The sequence below is a fragment of the Magallana gigas genome, chromosome 1, assembly GCF_963853765.1.
Source record: "Magallana gigas chromosome 1, xbMagGiga1.1, whole genome shotgun sequence".
NCBI classification, from domain to species: Eukaryota; Metazoa; Mollusca; class Bivalvia; order Ostreida; family Ostreidae; genus Magallana; species Magallana gigas.
In genome coordinates this window covers 66,041,798-66,065,797 of record NC_088853.1, presented here as the reverse complement: position 1 = coordinate 66,065,797, position 24,000 = coordinate 66,041,798, and the positions used below count along the sequence as shown (strand labels likewise).

The 24,000-nt window shown below is 33.6% G+C and overlaps 1 protein-coding gene and 1 long non-coding RNA gene across 5 annotated transcripts in view; both read left to right on the top strand.

Moving 5' to 3' along the window:
- LOC105317886 (multiple epidermal growth factor-like domains protein 10) overlaps nucleotides 1-10,981 on the top strand; it is a 254,170-nt gene extending 243,189 nt beyond the window's left edge. Inside the window, exons 12-18 of one of the 4 annotated variants that reach the window (XM_066087161.1) lie at nucleotides 5,811-5,948; nucleotides 6,262-6,399; nucleotides 6,991-7,128; nucleotides 7,415-7,552; nucleotides 7,668-7,805; nucleotides 9,769-9,822; nucleotides 10,187-10,981. In XM_066087161.1, coding sequence (XP_065943233.1) covers nucleotides 5,811-5,948; nucleotides 6,262-6,399; nucleotides 6,991-7,128; nucleotides 7,415-7,552; nucleotides 7,668-7,805; nucleotides 9,769-9,822; nucleotides 10,187-10,215 — 773 coding nt within the window. In that variant the 3' untranslated portion in view covers nucleotides 10,216-10,981. Of the gene's footprint in view, nucleotides 1-5,810; nucleotides 5,949-6,261; nucleotides 6,400-6,990; nucleotides 7,129-7,414; nucleotides 7,553-7,667; nucleotides 7,806-8,056; nucleotides 9,360-9,768; nucleotides 9,823-10,186 lie in introns of those variants that run through there. The other 3 variants (XM_066087205.1, XM_066087129.1, XM_066087249.1) reach the window with 3 other exon arrangements.
- An 11,578-nt stretch (nucleotides 10,982-22,559) lies between these two features.
- On the top strand, nucleotides 22,560-23,823 carry LOC136274075 (uncharacterized). The gene is made up of 3 exons (XR_010712367.1): nucleotides 22,560-22,808; nucleotides 23,349-23,414; nucleotides 23,602-23,823. It is a non-coding gene; the product is annotated as an uncharacterized lncRNA (long non-coding RNA).
- The last annotated feature ends 177 nt before the right edge of the window (nucleotides 23,824-24,000 follow it).

The window sequence follows — 24,000 nt, the reverse complement described above, 5'->3', positions numbered from 1 at the left end:
TGAGATTGAAAATTTTGAGGAGTTTAAAAGAGTTAAATTCGACGAGATGTTAGGTATCTTGTACATGGCTGTGCCATGATCATCGCTATTTGTGAATAAATATGTCGCTTAATAGTCCTCGGGAAAACAAAACACTTATTAGGTTAGTTACTGACTCACTACGGAAATATATTGGGTTGATCAATCTCATAGACGGCTCGGCTTCGCCTCACCATCTATGAGATTGATCAACCCAATATATTTCCGTAGTGAGTCAGTAACTAACCTAATAAGTAATAATATATATATATATATATATATATATATATATATATATATATATATATATATATATATATATATATATATATATATATATATATATATAAACTTAAAAATAAGAGATATATGCGTTAGATCTTATAGAACTAATTACAATTTCAATGATTAAAAAAATTAACATGTATGCGTGGATCATAATAAAGGATTGACAGGATAAGAAAGTGATCATTTTAAAAACTGCACGTATTTGTTAAAGCTTGGGAACATGCATCATTAACGAAGTAATTCATATTTTTCTACATTTCTTTTTCATTTGGCGACGCAAAAAAAGAGAGAAAAAAAAAAAGAATGGCGTAACGTCTTATTTGAAATGAAAGAGAAAAAGATAAAAAGCCATTGTTTTCGATAATAACATTAGAACTTATCAATTAGACACAAAACTGCATCCCGCAAAGCTAAAAAAAATAGTACGGCGCGTTGTGTCAGATTGTTACGTCAAAACATGAATCTGATAACGTCATGCTTGGCACTGAAGCGTAATAACATCTTTTTTGACGTGGCAGCGAAAGGGTTAATCTATGCAGTTATGAATCCATTTCCGTATACAACTCAATATGCTCAAGATATCGTTCATTATGAATTTTAACAGACAAAGTTGTGTTTACTTTATAAGGCATGCGCGGATCTAGAAGAGAGGGGGGGGGGGTAGAGAAGTGCGGACCCCCCCCCCCCCCCTTCCTGTTAAATTCAACTTTCTTTAAATTACATTATAAAAATAATACATATATGCATCGGATCCCTCTCCCCTGGACAAATCTTGATCCGCACATGTAAAGTATTAATTCAGCCATGTTAACATAGTACTTACTCAGCCATAGACCGAGTAACGTACGTGTGCAATAACTCGACTTCATCAACCATGTGTGTATTATATCAAATTATTATGCCTTCTGTCAGTTAGTCACTATATATTCAATACTCATCTATTTTCGCATAGTATCAAAGGATTTATATAGCGTAAGCATACTATGCCGAAATAGAGCACGGCAAATATTTTCAACGAAAATCTTTCAAGCGCCGACTGCGGAATTCGAACTCACGACGCTAAAATCATTCCAGCTTGAAGCCCAACTCGTTACCGCTACGCTATATTCGCCGTTATTATATCTAACGGTATTTATATATATAAAACGTATAGATATACACAACTGACATCAAGCAATTAAAATTATTCATTTTTCCAAAAACACTTAATTATTGGCGGTAATTTTAAAGTTTAAGTTTCTTATAAACTTTTGAACAAATTGATTGAACATTTTTCAAAGACATTCTACATGAGAATCACAAAAACGCTTTTTTAATCGACGCTTCATAAAGAATGTACAAGAAAAAAATTCAATGAGATTTCGTCTGCTAAACATTTCGAGTTTTCTCGGTAAGGCCAAACGTCTCTCATATCTTGAAAAGAACAAACCTTTGTTGACTTTTTATTGTACAACAACTTGTTGATTAAATAAACAATCAAATCAATTGATTAATTTGAAGAAGAAAAACAAACGCTTGCTTTTCAAGTGATTATTTTTAGGGACTTGTCAACACTCGAACGTCACAGCTACTGATAGCAAAGCACGTCAGTATATTCAACAGTCGGCATAATAATAACAATAGTGTTGTGTTGTGCATGTACTATGCCTAAATAGTAGTCAGGGTTTGATACATAGTGCACTCGCCTCCGGCTCGTGCACTATGTATCAAACCCTGACTACTATTTAGGCCGGCTCGTGCACTATGTATCAAACCCTGACTACTATTTAGGCATAGTACATGCACAACACAACACTATTATATAAATATGATATTCAATTCGATTGCTATAACATTATCTCTGTTGTAATAATGATCGACAGCTAGTCATTGAACATCGCGCTAAGCTCTTAATATTTCTTGTTTTACTTCCTCGTCACGTGATCATTGAGTCTCCGCCTTCACTACGCCACACACACACCCCTCTTCTACTTAAACTTCTAAGCAAATACATAATCAGCCTGTCTACATCTGTCTTCTCAGTCGAATGAATACGTTACATTTGCTTTGTTATATCTGTTAGGCATACACATCTATACTCATAGAGTTATATAGTTTGACCTGATTGACAACACCATGATGTCCCTGTCCGGAAAATCTGTGTATCCCCACGATGTCCTCGCTGTGTGGTTATGTCTGCTGACAGTATCCCAGGCGTACGGTGAGTCTACTTTAAGTACATTTCTAAAAATCATGATATTTTTCAAATGAGGTTGGTTTGGGATACTTTACAAGGACTGAATCAAACCATTAGTTGGTAATTTAAAAGAATAAAATGTAAAAAAAAATAAGGGCATGTTATTGAATTTCCCAGAAATTATTGTTAAAATAACAGTAGCAATACTACATTATAAAACCAATCTCCACACTCAAAGAGCATTAACATATTAACTACAAATATTTTAAAGGCTATATACTTAACGTACTTCAAAGAAATATATTGAAAAAGGAAATATCAAGTTTCTAATGTAACTTGATGTCGGGAAAAGGTCAATGGTTCGGTAGTTAGGAACAATGACAAGTAAGGGTTCTTTATCGTGCTGGCACCTACCATGATTCATGACTTAATGCTGCAACTTTTATATTTTATGTGTAAGTACTTTCCCTGATTGTACTTCATTTGAATTATATACAGACTTACTAGAAAAAAATATATGTTTAAAGCGTTTATCGAATGCATTTCATTTCATGTATGAGATCGATAGTACACTTGTCTTCCGGGGCGGGGGGGGAGGGGGGGGTTTATCTTAAGACACTAATAGTTCATTGTATAAAATATAGATATATACACAGTATACACAATTTACATTAAAACAAACTCATGTAGCATTAATATATTCATAGGAATTTCTTCTTTTTTTCAACTTCAATGTTATTGTATTAGAGATTAAATTTATATTCGTATTATTTGTATATTAAAATTCTATTAGAAATGAAATTTTTATTTATAATAATTATAACATTAGTTACTAAGGTTCGTTCATCGATTGAACTACATTTGATTTTTATATATTTAAAGGTTTTGCTTGAGAAAATTGATACTTTCAAATCGTTTTAACAACTGCATTTGAATGTTCAATACATGCATACATGTTTTATAAACTATTAGAACCACGAGTTAACATCATCACAATAGTAATGTTGTTAGAACATGTGTGTTTATCTTCACAGTTAATGTCGCCCTCAACAAACCAGCGTACCTACAGTACCCATACGTTTATTTTGGAGATTACGACACACATGACGCCAGTAACGCTGTAGACGGACATAAATCAGACCTGAGTAGTAGTGGAGGTCAATGTGCTGAATCAAATTGGGAACAAACCGCCACCTGGTGGGTGAACCTGACCACCATCCACAGCATCCACCACATCACCATCTATTTCAGGACGGAGAATAAACCATTGGGTATAGTCACATTTACTATTTCTCGTTATTGATAAGGTTCTGTTAAACCTAGATTCCGTTGTTGGTATTATTTGTTATGAAACTGTTTATGGGGCAGGTATAATATATAAATGGGATATAGTCACATTTTTTCGATCATCTCATGTAAACATAAATTCCGTTGATTTTATTTATAATGAGACTGAGTAGGGAACTATTTCCGATTTTTTTTTTCCAGAATACAAAACAAAGTAACAAGTTTACCAGTGTTTTGTTCCGTGCAAGAATTTTTTTGCAAAAAATGTATGTGAAGTTAAACCCCTATCAACTGGTGAACAAAATTTAAATAACAAAACAGTTATGAATAAGGCGTTTAATAACAACGTTTATTACAGAAACTTTGTAATATTGCTTATTTTTTATTAAAAGAGTGAACATATTGGAGATTAACATTATAAAATGTATGGTTGCACAAAGTATTAAATAAATGAAAGCTCCAGAGACAAATCGTGACTGTGTGTCATTACATAGGGCCAAGCGTCGCGGTCGGTGTTGGCACGATAAGGAAACCTTTAGTTGAAATATGCGTTTTATTTTGAGATGTGATTTTTTTTAATCGTGAATCCTTAATGCCCTGTAAAAAAGATAGATACTGTGTCTGCCCACTCCTTAACCAGGATCTGACGACAACTCAACACGAACTGTGTCAACACGGGTGAAAGGAACTCTGTCACCCCCCCCCCCCCCTTCCGCTCACACACTTGCAAACGTTCAGGTATTCACTAACGCTGCCGTAAGTTTAGGCGACAGCACACTTTTCAACTAGACAGAACTATCAGGTGAATCCCTTCTACAGTATATAGGATGTAGGGGCAGCAAGTGAACTTTTGTATTATTGGCATGAATACACTAACGAAACTTTTTTGTTTGTATATACGGTTTATTTTTGTTTCATTGTTGGCCCTTTAACAAAATACTTATCTACATAGATATACACTGTTGTAAAACATTGTTATCTACTATGTACTGACATCACCACTATTTATTTGACTTGAATTATGTCTACATGCCCGCTTCATTTGTGCGTTAATACATTAAATGTCATCCATATATATTTGTTGACCATTACATGTTGAGAATCATTTATTGGTTCTCTTTTTTTATCTAACTAACTTCTTATGGCCTTCATATTAATTTTCTTATTGTGACGATACAGGTCCTTCTAATTGGCGCACTAACTATTTCCTTGGATTCTCTGTGTACGTCTCCAATACAACAGACAGACTACAGGGAACACTGTGTTACAAAGACGACAACTTTACACGGGACACCATACCTGCTGTCTTCACCACCACCTGTCCTGCACACGGACAATACGTCATCTACTACAACGAGAGACTACCAGGAGTCACCTACCCTGACGGTTACTCTGAGTTTGTTGACACTGCCCTCTGTGAAGTGGAGGTGTACGGTGGGTGTACTTTATTTTCAATTCAATATGTGTAATTAAAACATAGTATACCGTGGTTCTGCCAACATCTTTTAAATTGACTAACTTTAGTATGTGACTTGTATGCTGTGTTTTTGATCGATATAAGCGTGTTAGTTTTCATGCTACAATTACCATTATTTCAAACAATTTGATTTAATTGTAGATAAATTTGACAATGATGCCATTTACATATGATGATTGTGTTTTCCCCAATAGTGTCCTCACTCATTGCTACATAAAAGTTTAACATGAACCATATCAACATAGATAATTAGTACTCGATGCATATGCATTATTAAATTACCATGATGAAACACATGCCTAGTTATGCATAAGCAAAGTATGCCATTCTACTCATGAAGTAATTAAGAACTTTTTAGAAGTATAACTAAGTCAGTACCATTGCATAAATTGAAGGATGTCCTGCTACCGGATATTTTGGGTCCAAAATTATTGTTCTAATAAATTAACCACACGAAGTTGTATAAAATGATATGTTTATAAGTTTAAAAACTCTTTAACTTCACATTAGAAAAACTGTAATAATACATTTATTTTTACATATTCAACTGAATTGATTTTACAGCTTGTGACAGAGGGTCGTATGGCTACGACTGCAAAGAAACATGTGGACATTGTCGTAACGTAAGCCAGTGTTCCAACATCAATGGATGGTGTCTGACGGGATGTGACCCTGGTTATCAAGGAGACTTGTGTAAAACATGTAAGTGTGTTGTCGTATGATATACATTCAAATTAAGAAAAATATAGTTATCATTACTTTATCATAATAATGATATTAATGTTACCGTGTAATCTGATTTCTAGATCAACACTATACATTTTCTGATTACATATTACTGCTGTTCTATCGAGCTAATGGAGAAGACGTTTGTTTGATGGTTTTTTTTTACTGTGTTTGGAAAGCAAACAATCTGCTGTCTTAATATGCTTATCTACAATTGATTTTAAAACATTAAAATTAAATAGCAATTCTTAGCACATTAACCTTTTTAGATTGAATGTTTTCTTCGCAGCATGTGACAAAGGGTCGTATGGTTCTGAATGCAAGGAAAGATGTGGACATTGTCGTGACGTAAACAAGTGCTCCATCAACAATGGGACTTGCTTAACTGGGTGTGATGCTGGTTTTAAAGGAGACTTGTGTAAAACTAGTAAGTGTAAGGATAGATAAACACATTAAGTTAACAAATCTGTTTTAATGAGTAGTAGACTGATAGGAGAGCGTATCAGGAACTGCACATAAGATGCACTATTGTCAACTTCATAGGCGATCTCGCCACATATCATACTCATATTAAGTGCTCTCATATCAGAATGATAGTGAAATCACATAAGTTTATCATGTCGATTTATTTATATAGAGATTTTAAACTCACGACCTACACCTTTCTAAACTTTTAAAAAAAAAACTGTGCCTAACATACCAGCTGTTTTTGTATAATTCATTTAATAGTTAAAGCTAACGTGAAAGTTTTTGTTTTGTTTATTTCCATTTTATGCAACTATCTTTTTGTGTCCAGAAAAAGGGACCGGGTACCTCATTTTGAAAAATGAATTGATTAAATGATTCTGTTAATCTGACATGTCCTAGCTATTTGGATGAGATTATTGTTCTAATAAATTAACCACACGAAGTTGTATAAAATGATATGTTTATAAGTTTAAAAACTCTTTAACTTCACATTAGAAAAACTGTTTTAATACATTTATTTTTTACATATTAAACTGAATTGATTTTTTAGCTTGTGACATAGGGTCGTATGGCTACGACTGCAAAGAAACATGTGGACATTGTCGTGACAGATACCAGTGTTCCATCATCAATGGATTGTGTCGGACTGGATGTGACCCTGGTTATCAAGGAGACCTGTGTAAAACATGTAAGTGTTTTGTGTTATGATATACATTTAAATAAAGAAAAACATAGCTATCATTACCTTAACATAATAATAATAATGTTGCCGTGTAATCTGATTTCTAGATCAACACTATAAATTTTCTGAATACATATTACTGCTGTTTTATCGAACTAAAGAAGACGTTTGTTTGTTTGTTTGTTTTTTTTACTGTGTTTGGAAAGCAAATATGCTTTTATGATTTTAAAACATTTAAATTGAATAGCAATTCTTAACCCATAAACCCTTGAGATTGAATGCTTTTTCGCAGCATGTGAAAGAGGGTCGTATGGTTCTGAATGCAATGAAACATGTGGACATTGTCGTGACGTAGACCATTGTTCCAATATTAATGGGACGTGTTTAACTGGATATGATGTTGACTATCAAGGAGACTTGTGTAAAACTCGTGAGTAGATATGTATTAAATATAGCATAGAAAAAATAAATATATAATACCTGTATTTTAAATGTAATTAAAATGATTTAGTAGGTACTGATATTATAAATTCTGTCCATGGCAGCTTGCCCCGTTGGATATTTTGGAGAAGACTGTTCGGAGACATGTATCAACAGTTACACATGTGATGGATGTAACGATGTCAGTGGTTCATGTGATTATGGCTGCCGTCCTGGCTGGATAGGATACTTCTGTCAAAAAAGTAGGAATCTTACATACACACATATTTTCATTTAATTTTGAGATTGGAAAAAAAGAATATCATCCATTATTATTTTTAACAGATAGGGAAACATGAATTTCATAGAAGACGAAAAAACTAAGATTTTTTTTTTATTGTATTATTTGTTATTTTTTTATTAATTTTTTTTTTTTGGGGGGGGGGCAAACTTTAAAAGGTTATTTATTTTGTTTAAAAATGCTAATGGTTAAATTAAAAACAACTGTACCTAGACGTTAGTGAATTGAGTACATCAGAAGCCAATAATATGTTCTTAGGTAAGTGTTTACATTTTATTTTATTTTACAAGGGAGACACACACAAACAGACTAACAAATTACAAACGATACATTATTATAATCATATAACATTCAAGGAACACACTCTGAATTTGCGTGAATATAAATATTTATCGGGCTAAAATGTTATAATAAAACAATGCCAGTGTGGTGGAGTTTTTATTTTTATGTATGATGCATTACATGACCTTGAAATATTAAGTAGGTGTATACATCTGCAGCAGCTTTTTCAAAAATATGAAAACGAATATTAGACGAAAAATTCGAATATCCATTTATAATTTTGAAACTTATATGTATGCGCATTGCATGCGCATTTTTATGTGCGACATCGCGTTATTTTATGGAGAGTTCTGGTTTGTATGAAACAACAGGAAATAATACACGCGATGCATCATGGGTAAGTGTTGAAACTTTGTCTGTGGAATATATGAACCAAGACCATTTCGTATTTAGTTCTAAAGTAAATGTTTCATCTCTCAAATTTAAAAATCCTACAGATTTAATATGTGTAACTATTCAGTTTCAATTATCTATTTAACAAACTTAGTCAATGTTGAAGAATTAAATCTGTATCGTGATTGTTAAACCTTAAGTGTTCCTAATAATTTTAAAATAATTTTTTTTTCTCTTTTACGAATTTTCAGACGTTTGAATTGCTGTTCAAATCTTGAAAACAATGATTGTGATAATGGTTTGAAAAAAACAAAACAACAACAAAAAAAAAAAAAAAAAATGTAAATTAATTTGAAGATTAATATCTCCTAAATTCAAGGACATTAACCATTGGAACACTCATTAAAAAAGTTATTATAAGATATAAACCCGATGTTTTAGTTTCTGAAGCAATATGCTATATAATTATTTTCTTCAAATAATAAAACAATAATTATATTTTTTTGAAACATATTTTCACTAATCTTTAAAATCTTGAGTTTAAATGTGGCGTGCCCATTAGTTAAGTTAAACACTTTAACGGTTAACAGACGTAGAGCCAGGTCATCATGCTTCGATGGTGCGGAATATATGTGTTAGATTATTTGTAAGATTAATATTTTTTTTTTTAATTATGATTGTTTTTAAAACACTGTTTGCATATAATAAGGTGGTATCATGTATTACTTACGTCATGTTTTGTTTTTGTATAACTTCAGGTTATTTCTCCTATATATAAATATTTATATTTGGATTTAATTCATAATAGACACCCCCTGCTCAACGGAGTTTAGTTTAAAACGTGAGTACATTTTAGCATGTAAATATATCGCCTTTAATACCAAACTGGTTTTTTTTTACATGTATTTCACAAATTATAATGTATTTTATACATATTTGCAAGCATATTTAATTTGCAAAGTTTAAATATTGCATATATTTAGTATTTCTTTTTAATAATTATGTTACAGAAAAAAGGAATAAATGACCTACATGAGTAGCGACATTCTCTGGAGAGGTTACCTATCCAAATAGGACACTGTTGATTCCCTTAATAATATACTACGCCATACTATTCTTGTTGTATGTATGTAGCCGTAGTATGATTACGCAACAGAAACATGTATACCATGCAAAAATAGATGAGTATTGAATATAAAGAGACAAAATGACAGATGATATACATGTACTATAGATAATTTTCTTTACAGATCGATCTAAAACAAGGCTTGACTACGTGAGTCTCAAATCTCATCACGGTTTAGGTTGGTTTATTTTTCACTGAACAGATTTGTGCATAAATAAAAATAATAACATTTCATGCACATTTATTTTGTAATAGGTGAAGTAATATCACACTTGTGTGTACGTATACTTTAATAAAATAGTTCGGAACAATTTTTGAGTTTTTTGTTGGAAATGAAACGCTTACATTTTAATCATCCTTAATGATGTGTTTAGAAGTCTGCAGAATATTTATTTATGCATACCTATGCATTATTAAAATGGAAACTTTATATGTAAATAAAAGAATATAACTAGCACTTACTTTTTTGATTATCTAAAATGCAATTTTGGTTATATTGATATTTTATTTGTTAGATCTAATGAAAACTTAATTTATTTCAGAGATAAGACGGATTCAAACCTTTCGATAGCTGAAGCAGACCTGGATTAGTGGATCGTCATTTGCTATTCCTATTTGTTCAGCATAAGACAGCCGGTAGTGCATTTGACTTTTATCTTTTATGTGTCTGACATGACATGTGGTAATGAAACTTGTACGTGTCCGTCAATACCTGTGTTCAAGAAACGTGTACGTGTCCGCCATTAACCTGTGTTCAAGAAACTTCTACGTGTCTGCCATTACCTGCGTTCAAAAAACGTCTATGTTTCCGCCATTACCTGTGTTCAAGAAACGTCTACGTGTTAGCAAATACCTTTGTTCAAGAAACATGTATGTGTACGCCATTACCTTTGTTCAAGAAACTTGTATGTGTACGCCAAAACCTATGTTCAAGAAACTTGTACATGTCCGTCATTACCTGTGTTATAGAAACGTGTACGTGTCCACTATTACATGCGTTCAAGAAACATATACATGTCTGCCATTTTCTGTGTTCAAAAAACATGTACATGCCTGACATTACCTGTGTCTGAGAAACTCCGTCCGCCGTTTAGGATGCATCATACAATTTTTGCATCTGACATAACTTGTGTATAGATACTTAATGGAATGAAAAATTAGTTCTTTTCAAAAACGTTTTACTATGTTGTAATTTTAAGTGGATTTCATTGTACAACGTTTTTTTTTTTTTTTTTTTTTTAAACAAACAAGTTTGCAAATATTATGTTTTATTATGTTGTTTTATATTTTACCTGGAGAGTTTTAAACATTTACATTAAATTTCAATGAAAAGCTTACCTTTCTATTGATCTAGTATTTATTTTGTTGACTGATTGAAAGTTAATATTTTCACGTCCCGTTGATTATCGCAGGAGCTTATGGTTCCGCAATTAGAATATTATTTAAACAATAACATGCTTTTTTAGTACTTTATATGAAACCACACCGAATCATTAGAAAAACAAAGAACTTTTTTTTTATATTTACGTCTTTCTTTTAACAAATTTAGAAATGTATTGTAAAAAGTATATCTACATGTCAGTAAAATAAGCTAAATCACATAAACTGTTGATGTACATCGGTACATTAGCTAACAAAAAACCCCGGCCAAACCGCCTCCAATGGAAATTCGAGTTTTACATTATCATGAACATTTCGTGCAGTCCGAGATTGTTGCTTGATTGCTGAAGGTTTTGATCAATCGATAAAACTGGGCGTGAAAACTGAAGTCCTTTCAATTTCTACAGATTTATTACAATAAACTTCCTTACGAAACAAAGGAAATCATCATTAATGGGTGAAAATATGAACACATATTTACCATCTACCGAGTATGATTAATTTTATTTAAAAGGTGTATAGTTTTAACCAAATACAGACCTTTTGAATTAAATGTCTACAATGATGGGTTAAATAAATATCCCTGTGTCTATGGACCCATTTAAATCACTACTAACTTAATCACTGCGTTTCCTGTTTAAAAAAATCAACAAACAGAACTCTTTTACGCCTTTTAAGGATGTTTAAACTAACAATTACGTGTACATGCAGTATATAAAAATTGTAATTTTTAGAAGGTAAAAAAAAAGAAATCACCACAGGGAGATTATCAAGATATATACATTTAAATTTAAAACCAAATAAATAAATGCAAAGTAATCCTCCTCAAAATGTGTTGATATTGTGCATTTACAGTCATTGAATTTATTATAAAGTATCTCAGGGAAATGATTTAAGATCATCACTTTCTATGAAAGTCGAATGAAAAACCAAAACAAAGGATTCCGACCCCTTTTGGCAAATACAATCTGTTCCTCTCACCCCCCCCTTTCTCGAAAAACACTTTCACCCCCTTGGCTTGCAAGAAAAACGAACCCTTTCGCTTTGTTACACCCTGTAGCAATGGTGACGTTACAGTATCAGACAGAACCTACACTGGTTCCCCATCATCCAAATGAGTATTGACTTATCAAACAATAAATGTCGATTATGAAACAAGAACAAGGTGATGCCAGAGGATACGGGAGCTTCCCTCTGTAATCAAAGTGACGTACCCTCTGTATTCACGGCGATGTACAGAACAAGGTAATATCAAGGACAACCTCTGTAATTACGGTGATGTACCCTCTGTAATCGCGGTGATGTTCCCTCTGTAATCACGTTAATGTACCCCCTGTATCCACGGTGATTTACCCTTTGTAACCACGGTGATTGACCCTGTGTAAATACGATGATGTACCCTCTATAATAACGGCCATGTACAGAGCAAGGGCATATCAATGATAACCTCTGTAATCATGGGGATAAAAAGAGCAAGGGCATATCAAGGACAACCTCTGAAAGCATCGCGATGTACAGATCAAGGTCGTAGAAGGACAACCTTTTTAATCATTGTGATGTACTCTCTGTAATCATGGTGTGGACCCTCTGTAATCACGTTGATGGTCCCTCTGTAACCAAGGTGATTTACCTTCTGTAAACACGGTAATGTATCCTGTGTAATCACGGTGATTGTCTTTTTGTAATTACGATGATGGTCCCTCTGTAATCATGGTGAAGGTCCCTTTGTAATCTAAGTGATGTATCATCTGTAATCACGTAAATATAACCTCCTTAAACACGGTGATATACCCTCTGTAACAACGGTAATTTACCCTCTGTAATCACGGTGATGTACCCTCTGTAATGACGGTGATACACTCTCTGTAACTACGGTAATGTACCCTCTGTAATCATTGCGATGTACAGTACAAGGGCATATCAAGGACAATCTCTGTTAGCAGGGTGTGTACCCTCTGTAATCAAGGTGATGTACTCTCTGTAATCAATGCGAGTACCCTCTGTAATCACGTTGATGGTTCCTCTGTAACCACGGTGATGCACCCTCTGTAACCACGTTGATGGCCCCTCTGTAACCATGGTGATGCACCCTCTGTAATCACGGTGATGTACCCTCTGTAATCACGGTGATGGTCCCTCTGTAATCACGTTGATGTACTCTCTGTAATCACGGTGATGTACCATCTGTAATCACGGTAATGTACCCTCTGTAATCATGGCGATGTACAGAGCAAGGGCATATCAGGGACAACCTCTGTAATCACGGTGATGTACCCTCTGTAAACACGGTGATGTACCTCTGTAAACACGGTGATGTACCCTTCGTAATCACAGCAATGTACAAACCAAGGGCATATCAAGGACAATATCTGTAATCACGGCGATGTACAGAGCAAGGGCATATCAAAGACAAACTCTGTAATCATGGCGATGTACAGTACAAGGGCATATCGATGACACTCTCTGTAATCACGGTGATGTACCCTCTGTGTTCACGGTGCTGTAATCTCTGTAATCACGGTGATGTATCTTCTGTAATCAGGGCGATGTACAGAGTAAGGGCATATCAAGGACAACCTCTGTAATCATGGCGATGTACAAAGCAAGGGCATATCAGGGACAACCTGATAACTTTGCAAGGTTTCTGCGTCATTAAACCTCCGCTTAATTGTCAAATCTTACAGTGTATTACTGATAAGTAATAGCTTCCAAAAAGCTTTAATAACTGAACAAAAATATTAAATGAAAGCATGTTTGTATCAATTCGGCTATCTTATAACAAATGAAATATGATTTTCGCTGTTGGTAATTTCATAAACGAAACGTGCATATTTAAATAATAATTGCATTTTTGTATATTAAGATGCAAATAAAAGTCCAATATTCCCACCGTAGGATATAAATAAGGATATGCAAGCACTTACAATCGTTTTCTAAAAAGTCTGTGGGGGAGGTAGGGGTGCTTTATCCAAAACATCTTGACAAGCAATTAAAAAAAGGAAAATCTAAAATCTCTCAAAATCCTTATTCGATTCAACTAGAAATCCTTATTTTCCTAAGTATTTGCTGCAAAAAAAAATAGGGGGAGGCAGCCACCCCCCTCTCCTTATTGATACAACATGCCTATGATGTGTACACATGGTGTGCTCTAGAGTATTCGCATTACCCGGCAGCAAGGCTCGCTGTGAATACTGATTAAAGTATAATAAAAAGAAAATATATTGAACATTCATAAAATTGCTTGTTTCTGTCATTTTCGTATAAAAAACCTTCTGCACGAAAAAAAAAAAAAGTTTCGTCCCTAAACGTGTTTGTTTCCCAAATTAAAGGTGGATTTTCTTTCTGAATGTTGTGTTGATATAAAATGATAATCTTTCCGTTATGTTTAAATTTACACCACCAACCCTGTGGTAAAAAAAATGAAACTTGATAAAACATCAAAATCACACCCCATTCATATTTTGTAGATCATACAGGTACTGCAAAAAAATGTTGACCCTAACCCTAACCCTAAAATTGGGTTTAAAATTGAAATTTTTCGGCCACTAAATGACCCCCAGGACAAAATTGCAATTTCAAAAACTTATTGCACATCTATACGACTTCCTTAAACATATTCCAAGAGATGATTTTCTAGTGTTGAAAATGTAAGATAAGTTCGGGAAATCATTTTTTTCTTGTAAAAAAAACGTCAATTTTTACGAAGTATTTGCCCCTTAGAACTACCACTGATGATTTGTCTATTGTTGAAATTATAGAATGAATTTAACGAAGCTGTTTTTTTTAAACACGTCATTTTTAAGCGGGTTTTCCAACGGAAAAATCTGGTTATCAAAATGGTGAAAATGAAAGTTGTTCCTTTGCAGATCAATTGGACTTATCAAAGGTGTGCATATTGCTAGGAATTTTATTTCTGAAGAGTCATAAATAAAAAAAAAAAACAGCTGTTGAACTTAGTCATTGTTTGGCGAAATATTGCATATTTGGTACCTCTTTTGTGCGGATGAGATTCTCCTACAGTTTTCAAGGTAGGCAGTTGTTCTTTTGCAGATTAATTAGACATACATGTATGTCAGAAGTGTGCATATTGCTAGGGTTTGATTTCTGATAATTTATGAACAAAACTAACTGTTGAACTTAGACATTTTTTTGGCAAAGTATTGCACATTAAGTACTTCCATCTCCCTGGAAGGTAGTGTTAATCAATTCAGGGTTGACAAATGGATTAAAGATAATGCTCACACAAATAAACCGGTTTGCTGTCACATTGTATAACTGTTTGGCTTATTTAATTCATAAACATTGAAAAATCACTTCATTTCGTTTCAGCGGCCTGCTGGAGCTCTGTACACTTGTACATAAACCATAAAATGTTCGGTAGTTAAATAATGACAATTTATTGTAGAAAATACATCACGTGTTTGATTTCAATTAATGGCGCAAAATTGATACAGGTAAAACCATATACATGTACAGTTATAATATATCAAACACACAGATCGATTGGAAACATAAACTCATCAATTTGGAAAACAAACCTGGATATCTTTACAAGCTGAACATTATTGTTGTTGATATATATTTATATATTAAACAACAAATTATTCTTGCTTCATTGCAACTAATAATATTGATACGTTTTATGACAAAGTGTTTGGTACATAAGGAGAGGCGAAATTTATTATAGCACATTTCTTGAAAGCTGTCGAAATGAATGGAGTCCAAGGGACCCTGTTTTTCTCCCTTGTTATACCCTTGATCTCGATGACCGAGTGCATATGTAAGTATCAGTTTTGTCTGAGCTGCTTTTTCTCGTAGTATACACTGCAGCTAACGCGGATCCCGTATTTTCCCGCGACCCCGTGATGGTGTTTTAATCATTTCCGCGATACACCGTCGCGGTATTGTCATCGCAGTGATTGCGGGGCCACGATTTTACCGCGATGGTGTAAGACACCGTAACAGCGCGTTATCTGTATCAGGGATTGTATCAAGAGGGAGAAAACAAGCGCTGTTTTAATTATTGTTCGAATTTAGAAATAAATATTATTAGAAGAAAAATTCATTATTTTCTTTGATAATAACTTTAACAAAAACTTCTAGAATACTATTGCTGCATGTATTTTGTTAATGTTGTTCAAGAGTCCCAAACATAGCAATGTATTACGCAAATCATGCATATACGTGTACTTGAAAATTAGTGTTACTTTTTTGCCTATGATGATATGAAAATATGCCACAGATTTCAAGAAGACAAATATTCCGCGATGTACTATTATAAGGTCGCTACCGTAGACATCAACTCAACTTGTATGTTTTCCCCTCAATCTTACTCTTATTTAACTCATTAAATACTCTCCGGCCTCTCTCTCTCTTTCTCTCTCTTACTCTCTCTCTCTCTCTCTCTCTCTCTCTCTCTCGTTTTAAATAAATCAGATTATATGTACATTTAGGACGGTCGGTGTTAATTATAGTCTAGGCAACGGTATGGTCAATCATAGAACAATTATCACCTTGCAGGACAAGTGTCACCTGAAGAAAATCCCGTAACACGGGTCCCGCGTCTAATGCCTTGAGCCATTTAAATGACAAAGTAGGTGTTAAAATTAGGTAACGCTTGCATATACCGGCCACTTCGGAGTATCGAGAGTAAAAGAACAACAGATTATGAATAACGGGACTGCAGTTTGACTTCGAGGGATCAAGGGTTTTGAGAGATCAAGAGAGTAGATTTACTTTGTAATATTAGTGGGTGGAGGATATGGACCGGAGACTCACTTCGAGCAAAATAATGCAAAATTCAGACAGGTACATTGACAATCAGTCATCCATGTGTTTACGGGTGTGTAACTATTACATAACACCTCCTGACCATGGCAGCACTCGTGCTCCGACCACGTGCCGTGAAGAATTTTATTGTATGCTGAGCCCCCCCCTCCCTCTCTCTCATTTCAAATAACTAATATTTAATGTGAACTGCTAAAGTAGTACATGTAGCCGTAACGGCATTCTGATTGAAATGCACATAATAGCACATGTTTTCGTAACAGGCGTTTTAAGAAATATCATACCAGGAACGTATATATAAACGTCCCTGATCAAACGCACCTTCTATCTTAACTGCATGAAGATAAATTAATGCCTGACTCAGACAGGTATATAGAAAATCACAAGTACGGCACAATTTATAGAAAAGCTATCCCTGTGTTTACGGGTGTGTATAACTTTTACATAACACTTCCTGTCTGTGACAGCACCCGTGCTCTGACCACGTGCCGTGATAAATCTTATCGAATGTTGAGACAACTCTCTCTCTCTCTCTCTCTCTCTCTCTCTCTCTCTCTCTCTCTCTCTCTCTCTCTTTCTCTCTCTCTCCCTCTCCCCAAAATCAAAATATATAAAGTTCTAAGGAAATTAAAACTTTCTTAATTTTAACTAAAGAAATAAATAATATACCACATATTGCATAAGGAAGTTTTTTTTTACTTAAATGTACACAAACACACATCTTTGTTCATATGATTCATATTTGATTCATTCAAACAATCACATTTTTACCATTTTAATAAGTACAAATACTAGATGTGCATATAAAATTTACTTTAGCTGTGTTCTCATTTACTCTCTCTATTCCTGATTAGCCCTGATTATAGTCTGTTCGTTAATTGTATTTCAATCGAGTATAAAGTATATCATTAAAAGGTAATTTTATGGATGTATTTTGTAAACACTGTGTTATGAATACACAGAATACTTTCCTGAAATTTAGAATGATAAACAAATTTTCATTTGTTTGAAATTAAATTATTCTATCAAGAAAATGTTGTTGTTTAAAAGAACGGACTATATACTTCTATTTAGCGGACCCCAAGTCACACTAATTGCTGCAGGTCACCCACCTTGACGGCAACCACCACAATTCTATATACGTGATACTGTATACGTAATGTTACGCAATTCACCTTCCTCTGTTGGTCAACTGACACTGCGAAATTTTAACATGATGTGAAGGATACCTCAGAATAAATGATCTTCATATTTTTAAATCCCGGGTTTTGAACGACAAACATAAATATTGGGCGACCCACTGAATATCATACTTTTGCTAGATCGGATAGGAAAGTCAATTTTTAAATACACACGATTTTAACATTAGCATTTTCGTAAACTGATTGAAACTTTTTTTTTATTTTAAAACGTTTGATAAACAAGTTATACAATTTAAATTAATATCTTTCGTTGGCACGGATGTTAGTGCGAGGGGGTCATCGATATGGGAGAAAGCCGGAGTGCCCGGAGAAAACCCACGTATCCAAGTGGGCAAACAGCATATCTATTCAACTAATGTCGATCACAGGGATAGAACTCGGGTCGCAGCGGTGATAAGCGAGTGCACTTTAAAACATTTCATATCTACATGTATTTTGTTATTCATTAAATGAGTTCTTTAAATGTATTTAAGAGAAATGATCAAGTGTAAAGTATGTTTTAAAGGTAAGAATTAAATATGAAAGATTGTAAATGAAACGCTAATTAGTATCCCTTTCTCGAGGCGAAATAAGATATTTTTGTGAAGCGTTTATTAACAGGTATATAATTATCAATCAAATTCATTGATAACCAATAATTGTCAGCGATGAATGTGCCAAGATTAATTTATATGTAACGCCATCAAGTATACAAAATAGTATACAAAATTCTGTATTAGCATAATTACACCTTCCTTTTATTTCTCCCACTTTTTTAAATAATAATAAATTGTAACAATCAACTCCATATATAAAATAAAGGAATATGAATCAAAATTCATTAATTTTCTCAATCATATTTCCCGTATGAGAAGAAATTAGGGGAGGTTACTCGCGTTAAAAACAAGAACAGTTTTCACCTGGGACTGTTTTCACAGTACCGCGACGGCGTGGTCAAGGTGAGAAGCTGTACTGCGAAGATGCACAGTTTTACCTGAGTTACATGTACCTGTGCAAAACCGCGATCAATTTCACACCACGAGGACTCGCGGTAAATACGCAAACCGCGTTGGCCGTACTGAAGCACAATTTGTCACCCAACGGTGTAAAAACAAGTAGTAAACCATCAGACATTTATGAATTTAAAGATTATGTTCCCATCGACACCTGATCAGGCTGAATTTAAGTGATTTTAAATTTAAAGAATTTAAATGGTAAACTAACGAACATTCTTGTTGGAATTTTTTATTGAATAACGACAGTGTAATAGTAATGTAATAGATAGTGTTTAGCACTTTTAGATTTACAAACCTGTTTCTTTTAACTACAGGCAAACGGTTGTAATTTTTGCAAAATTTGATCATTGGCCGAAAGAATTGTATCGTTACCATATTATTTACAGATGATATACGAAAGCATAAGTGCTTCCAATACAAAACATTCCACATGAACGGTCGTGAATAAACACAACACAGTATACTCCACAAGATATTCTTGTTATATAACGTACTCAAAAAAATATCGCATAAAAGACCCGTTGAAAACAAAATAATGCAATTGCAACCGGTTAAAAAGCTGCAAGCGTTGTTCTGTGGAGCTTGATTTATACACATTTTCCAACTTCATCGTCACATGAGCAAAATATTTTCAGTACGCATCGACTCACAATGATTTATGAGTTTATTCTCTCATTATCAACAGGGAATATAATTCTCGTCATTTTAATACATATGCTTGTCTGTTTATTATTTCTCCAGATAATCTGGCCTCCAAGAGACCAACCTGGCAAATGCCAAGCATCAGCATCTATCCTTCAGAGAGAGCCGTAGATAATCAGAAGTCTAACCGCTCGGCGGCCGGTAACCAATGTGCTTTTTCTGACGGGACACCACACGGCGCCATTTGGATGGTTTACCTCCAGTCTATTCAAGTTATAAACAACGTAATGATTTATTATAGGACACAAGACATTACATGGAGTAATACTTCGTTTATTCTTAATTTGATCGTATGTATTTTAACCAAACGACGAGATATGTTTGAAGAGATCTATTCCCTTAAGGTGGTGACACTCGATCCCCTTCAAAGTGAAAATTTCACCAACTGTTTTTCCTTTCGTTTTAGGAATAATTTGTAGTGCGAACAGTTTGTATTAATATCATTAAGCATAAAAAATATCGTTTATGTGAAATTTTGTTTAAATGTGCTAAGTCTATTTTTAGAAAACAGCGTTTATGCAAGCAGATTCTTGGGGTTTTCTCTCTATGTCTCCAACACAACAAAAAAAGGAGATGGAATCCTCTGTTTCCATGATACTGCTTATAATGCCGGATCTATACCAGGTTCTATGAATATCAGTTGTCCAGTTAGTGGGCGCTACGTGATATACTACAACACAAGGGAGGGTAATATATCTCATATCCCGACCTATTCCTCAGAGGCGTACATAGAACTCTGTGAGGTGGAGGTATATGGTAAGCCCATGTATGTAAAATGTTGTTTTCTAACTAAGAGTTCGTGGCACATATGAATATGTTGTAAATCAGGCTCAGCTGAAGTGACAACTATTATTTTATAATTGTACCAAGTTTACTAATACATGCGTAGATATTTTACGGTCCCTAATTAATTAGCAGTTTCCAGTGTTTTAACTGAAAAATTACTACATAAACAACAGATGTAAAAGAAATTTAATTTACGCAAAGTTTGTTATGTATATATTTTTTCTAACCTGTGATGTAATAAGGCAATAAGCATAAAATCTACATGAATATTTAATAGTACAAAAACCTTTTAAAATGTTCATGAACCCATTCAATTTTCAAAAACTTCTGTTTAAATTTGCCCCTATTAAATGATTGCAAAACAATTTCTCAATAATAAGAAGGAGAAAAAACCAAATCTATTTGTCGTAATACTTCTATAAATAATTCTTTCTTAAAGGATATGACACAATATTGTTTTCGAAAACATGGTATATGTTTGTTTATTGTTCATATTCATAATTACTCAAGTTAAGTCGTCTACTTCTTTCATCCATACACAGATAATATCTAAAAAGCCTAAGTTACCATGATATTTACAAGATTTTTTTCTAATGCACTAGGTCATTATTTTATATAAATAAAACAATTTTGATGGAAAATTTAAAATACATTATCACGACCTTGAACATAGCTGTCAACAATAACGATTTTACAATAAGGTGAAGATACAAAGCTCCTCTTACAATTGAGATCAAAACAACATAGAAATGATATTGATCCTCGATACCTCTTAATTGTTTGGAAAATTATTTATTTGTTTTCATCCTGTAAGGTTGGCCGGTTCTCGGTTACAAAGGTCAATTTTGTAATGAACCTTGTCCAGAAAACTGCCAACACTGTCACTTATATAGCGGGGAATGTCTTGGAGCCTGCAACCCAGGCTTTTATGGAAACCAATGCAAATTCTACTATAGAAGTAAGCTTTATCTTCACTTTTTAAAAAATATATATCAAATGGTACTGTACACTTGTTAAATAAAAGCGGTAAAAGGCACTGTTTAATATCTTAACTGTTTACATGTTTCATCTAGTTAATATTAGTTTAACAAGATTATTCTTTACAATGTAGATAATGTGTGAACCATATATAGTAGATATTTTTTGAAAGAAGTATATTCTTAAAGGGGAAAGTTCACGGTTGTTTTTTTCTTCTATTTTTATTATGTAGAATGCTTTAGTAATGTATTTTTACTAATCAATCAAGCGTTGTAAACATTAATAAAAAATATATGAATTTTGCACAAAATCGTAAACATGCTTTATTTTAAGATACGTATTTCTCCTCCTTAAAGAACTGACTATACATTGTCACTCACTAAACGTTAATAATTCAAAAAGATATTCATAATTCTTTATTTCTTCTTTCTTTGATTTAAGAACGCTTGCGTCTTAACCCGATCCGCCCTAATGATTTATTTTGTTTGTTTCTGACCTTTTTTTTATTTTTAGAAAACCTGGCACTTAATAAACCAACATACCAATCGTCGACTTACGTACATTCAACTAAAAGTGAAAACGCTGTTGACGGTCTCAAAAGTGACTCCAGCACTGATTCAGGCCACTGTTCGTACACCGCGTTGTTACAACCCTACGCTTTATGGAGAGTAGATTTAATGCAGCAACGTTACATCGAGAGGATAACCCTCTACCCCATGACGTCAAACCTTAATTGGAGTTAGCAAACTGAATATAAAACAAATACGTACAATGCGTATTAATTAGAATTTTTTAAGATAAATTCAAATAAAAAAATTAAGCCAATTATAAACACGTTGTAGTAAACAAAACCATACCTTTGGTTTTAAATACATTATTGTAAAGAAAAACAATACAGTGTATTTCAAAAGACTAAATTTAATCAATTTGATAAAATATTTCACAACCATACCTTGTTATAAAACAAACAAATGCAATTTATATAATACAAAACTAGAAACGAAAAATGAAAAAAAGGTATTGATAAAGAAAGAGTTTATTATGAACATACAACTTATTGTTCCTTTATATTATCATAGCTGAAAGTAACCCTAACACGGAGAAACTGCTTGGATTCTCCCTGGTAGTTTCAAACACAACAGACCGTAACAAGGGTGTCATCTGCTACAAAGACACGCACCATACAAAATTGACAATACCGGCTTCGTTCGAAATAAGGTGTCCTGTGATTGGTCAATATGTTATGTACTACAACGAACGACTCCCCGGATCTACATACCCAGCAGGTTACAGCCAGCATGCCCAGTTTGCTGTATGTGAGATCGAAGTTTATGGTAAATTTCATTTTAGTTATTTTAAACAGGAGCTCTTTTTGTTTTTCTCAGTATTCAAATTTTTTTTTTTTTAAGTCATTACATGTAAAAATGACACAGAGTCTACAATATAACAAAAACTATGTTTATGCTTTCTCCGCGTTTTGTCCAATATCTCGATAAATATAAATACTTTTAATCTGCGTTTATAATCCATATTTTCTGTTTTCAAATGCCCCATTGGCTGCGTTCGGCTGATTGATGGAATTTTTTTTAAAAAATGCTTAATCTTTCATATTTCCATTATATTTGTATTGTGTCTTTTTATTTAAAATACTGAAAATGCAAAGCAATTGCATTAAGAATTATGAATATGACACTACAGGTTATGAAAAAAAAAAAACTACCAAAAAAACAAAAAAAAAAAAAAAACAAAAAAAAAAACGTGATAAAATAACCCAAATAAGTGTAACAAAATTTATGATTAAAAATTGCGGTAATGTACAGCCACATTATTTCTAACTTTGCATAATATGACTGGTTATTTACTTCTGTTTGGAGGTTGTCCAATACCCGAGTTTACCGGCCTGAGTTGTAATGTGCCTTGCTTGACGATGTGCCGAAATTGTAAGTTGATATTTTACATATAAGCGTCTTTTACATTATTTATTCTTCCTTGGATGAAAAAAAAAATGGTTCTACCCTAGCTATGCAACATGTTATTGCGGAAAAATGACATGTTTCAGAGGGGTTGAGTAGTTGTTAACCTACATTACAATCCAGTATAATACTGAGTCTAGTTGTTGATATTAAGATCTGGAAAATCTTGCCGTCTTAAAACCCACGTGGCAGTCTTCAACAAAATCGCCTACTTCAGTGTCAGGCAATGCGGTTGATAACAAGAAGACTATACGGACCGCTGAAGGAGGCCAGTGTACATCAACTCTACCGTCGACAGAAGCCTCGTGGGGCGTCAATCTGGGAGGAATGCATTGGATAGATCACATCCTCATCTATTTTAGGACTGATGACAAGCCTTGGGGTTAGTTGTTATGAAAAGATTCGTAACAAACATTACAACTTACCAATTTCCGACTTAATATCAATTGCAATGACCCGTGGAATACATTAAAAGCTATGGATTCAATTTATTGTATGATTTTATAAGTCCCACACAAATACACTATTGACCAAATTTGAATATAGCAGGTAA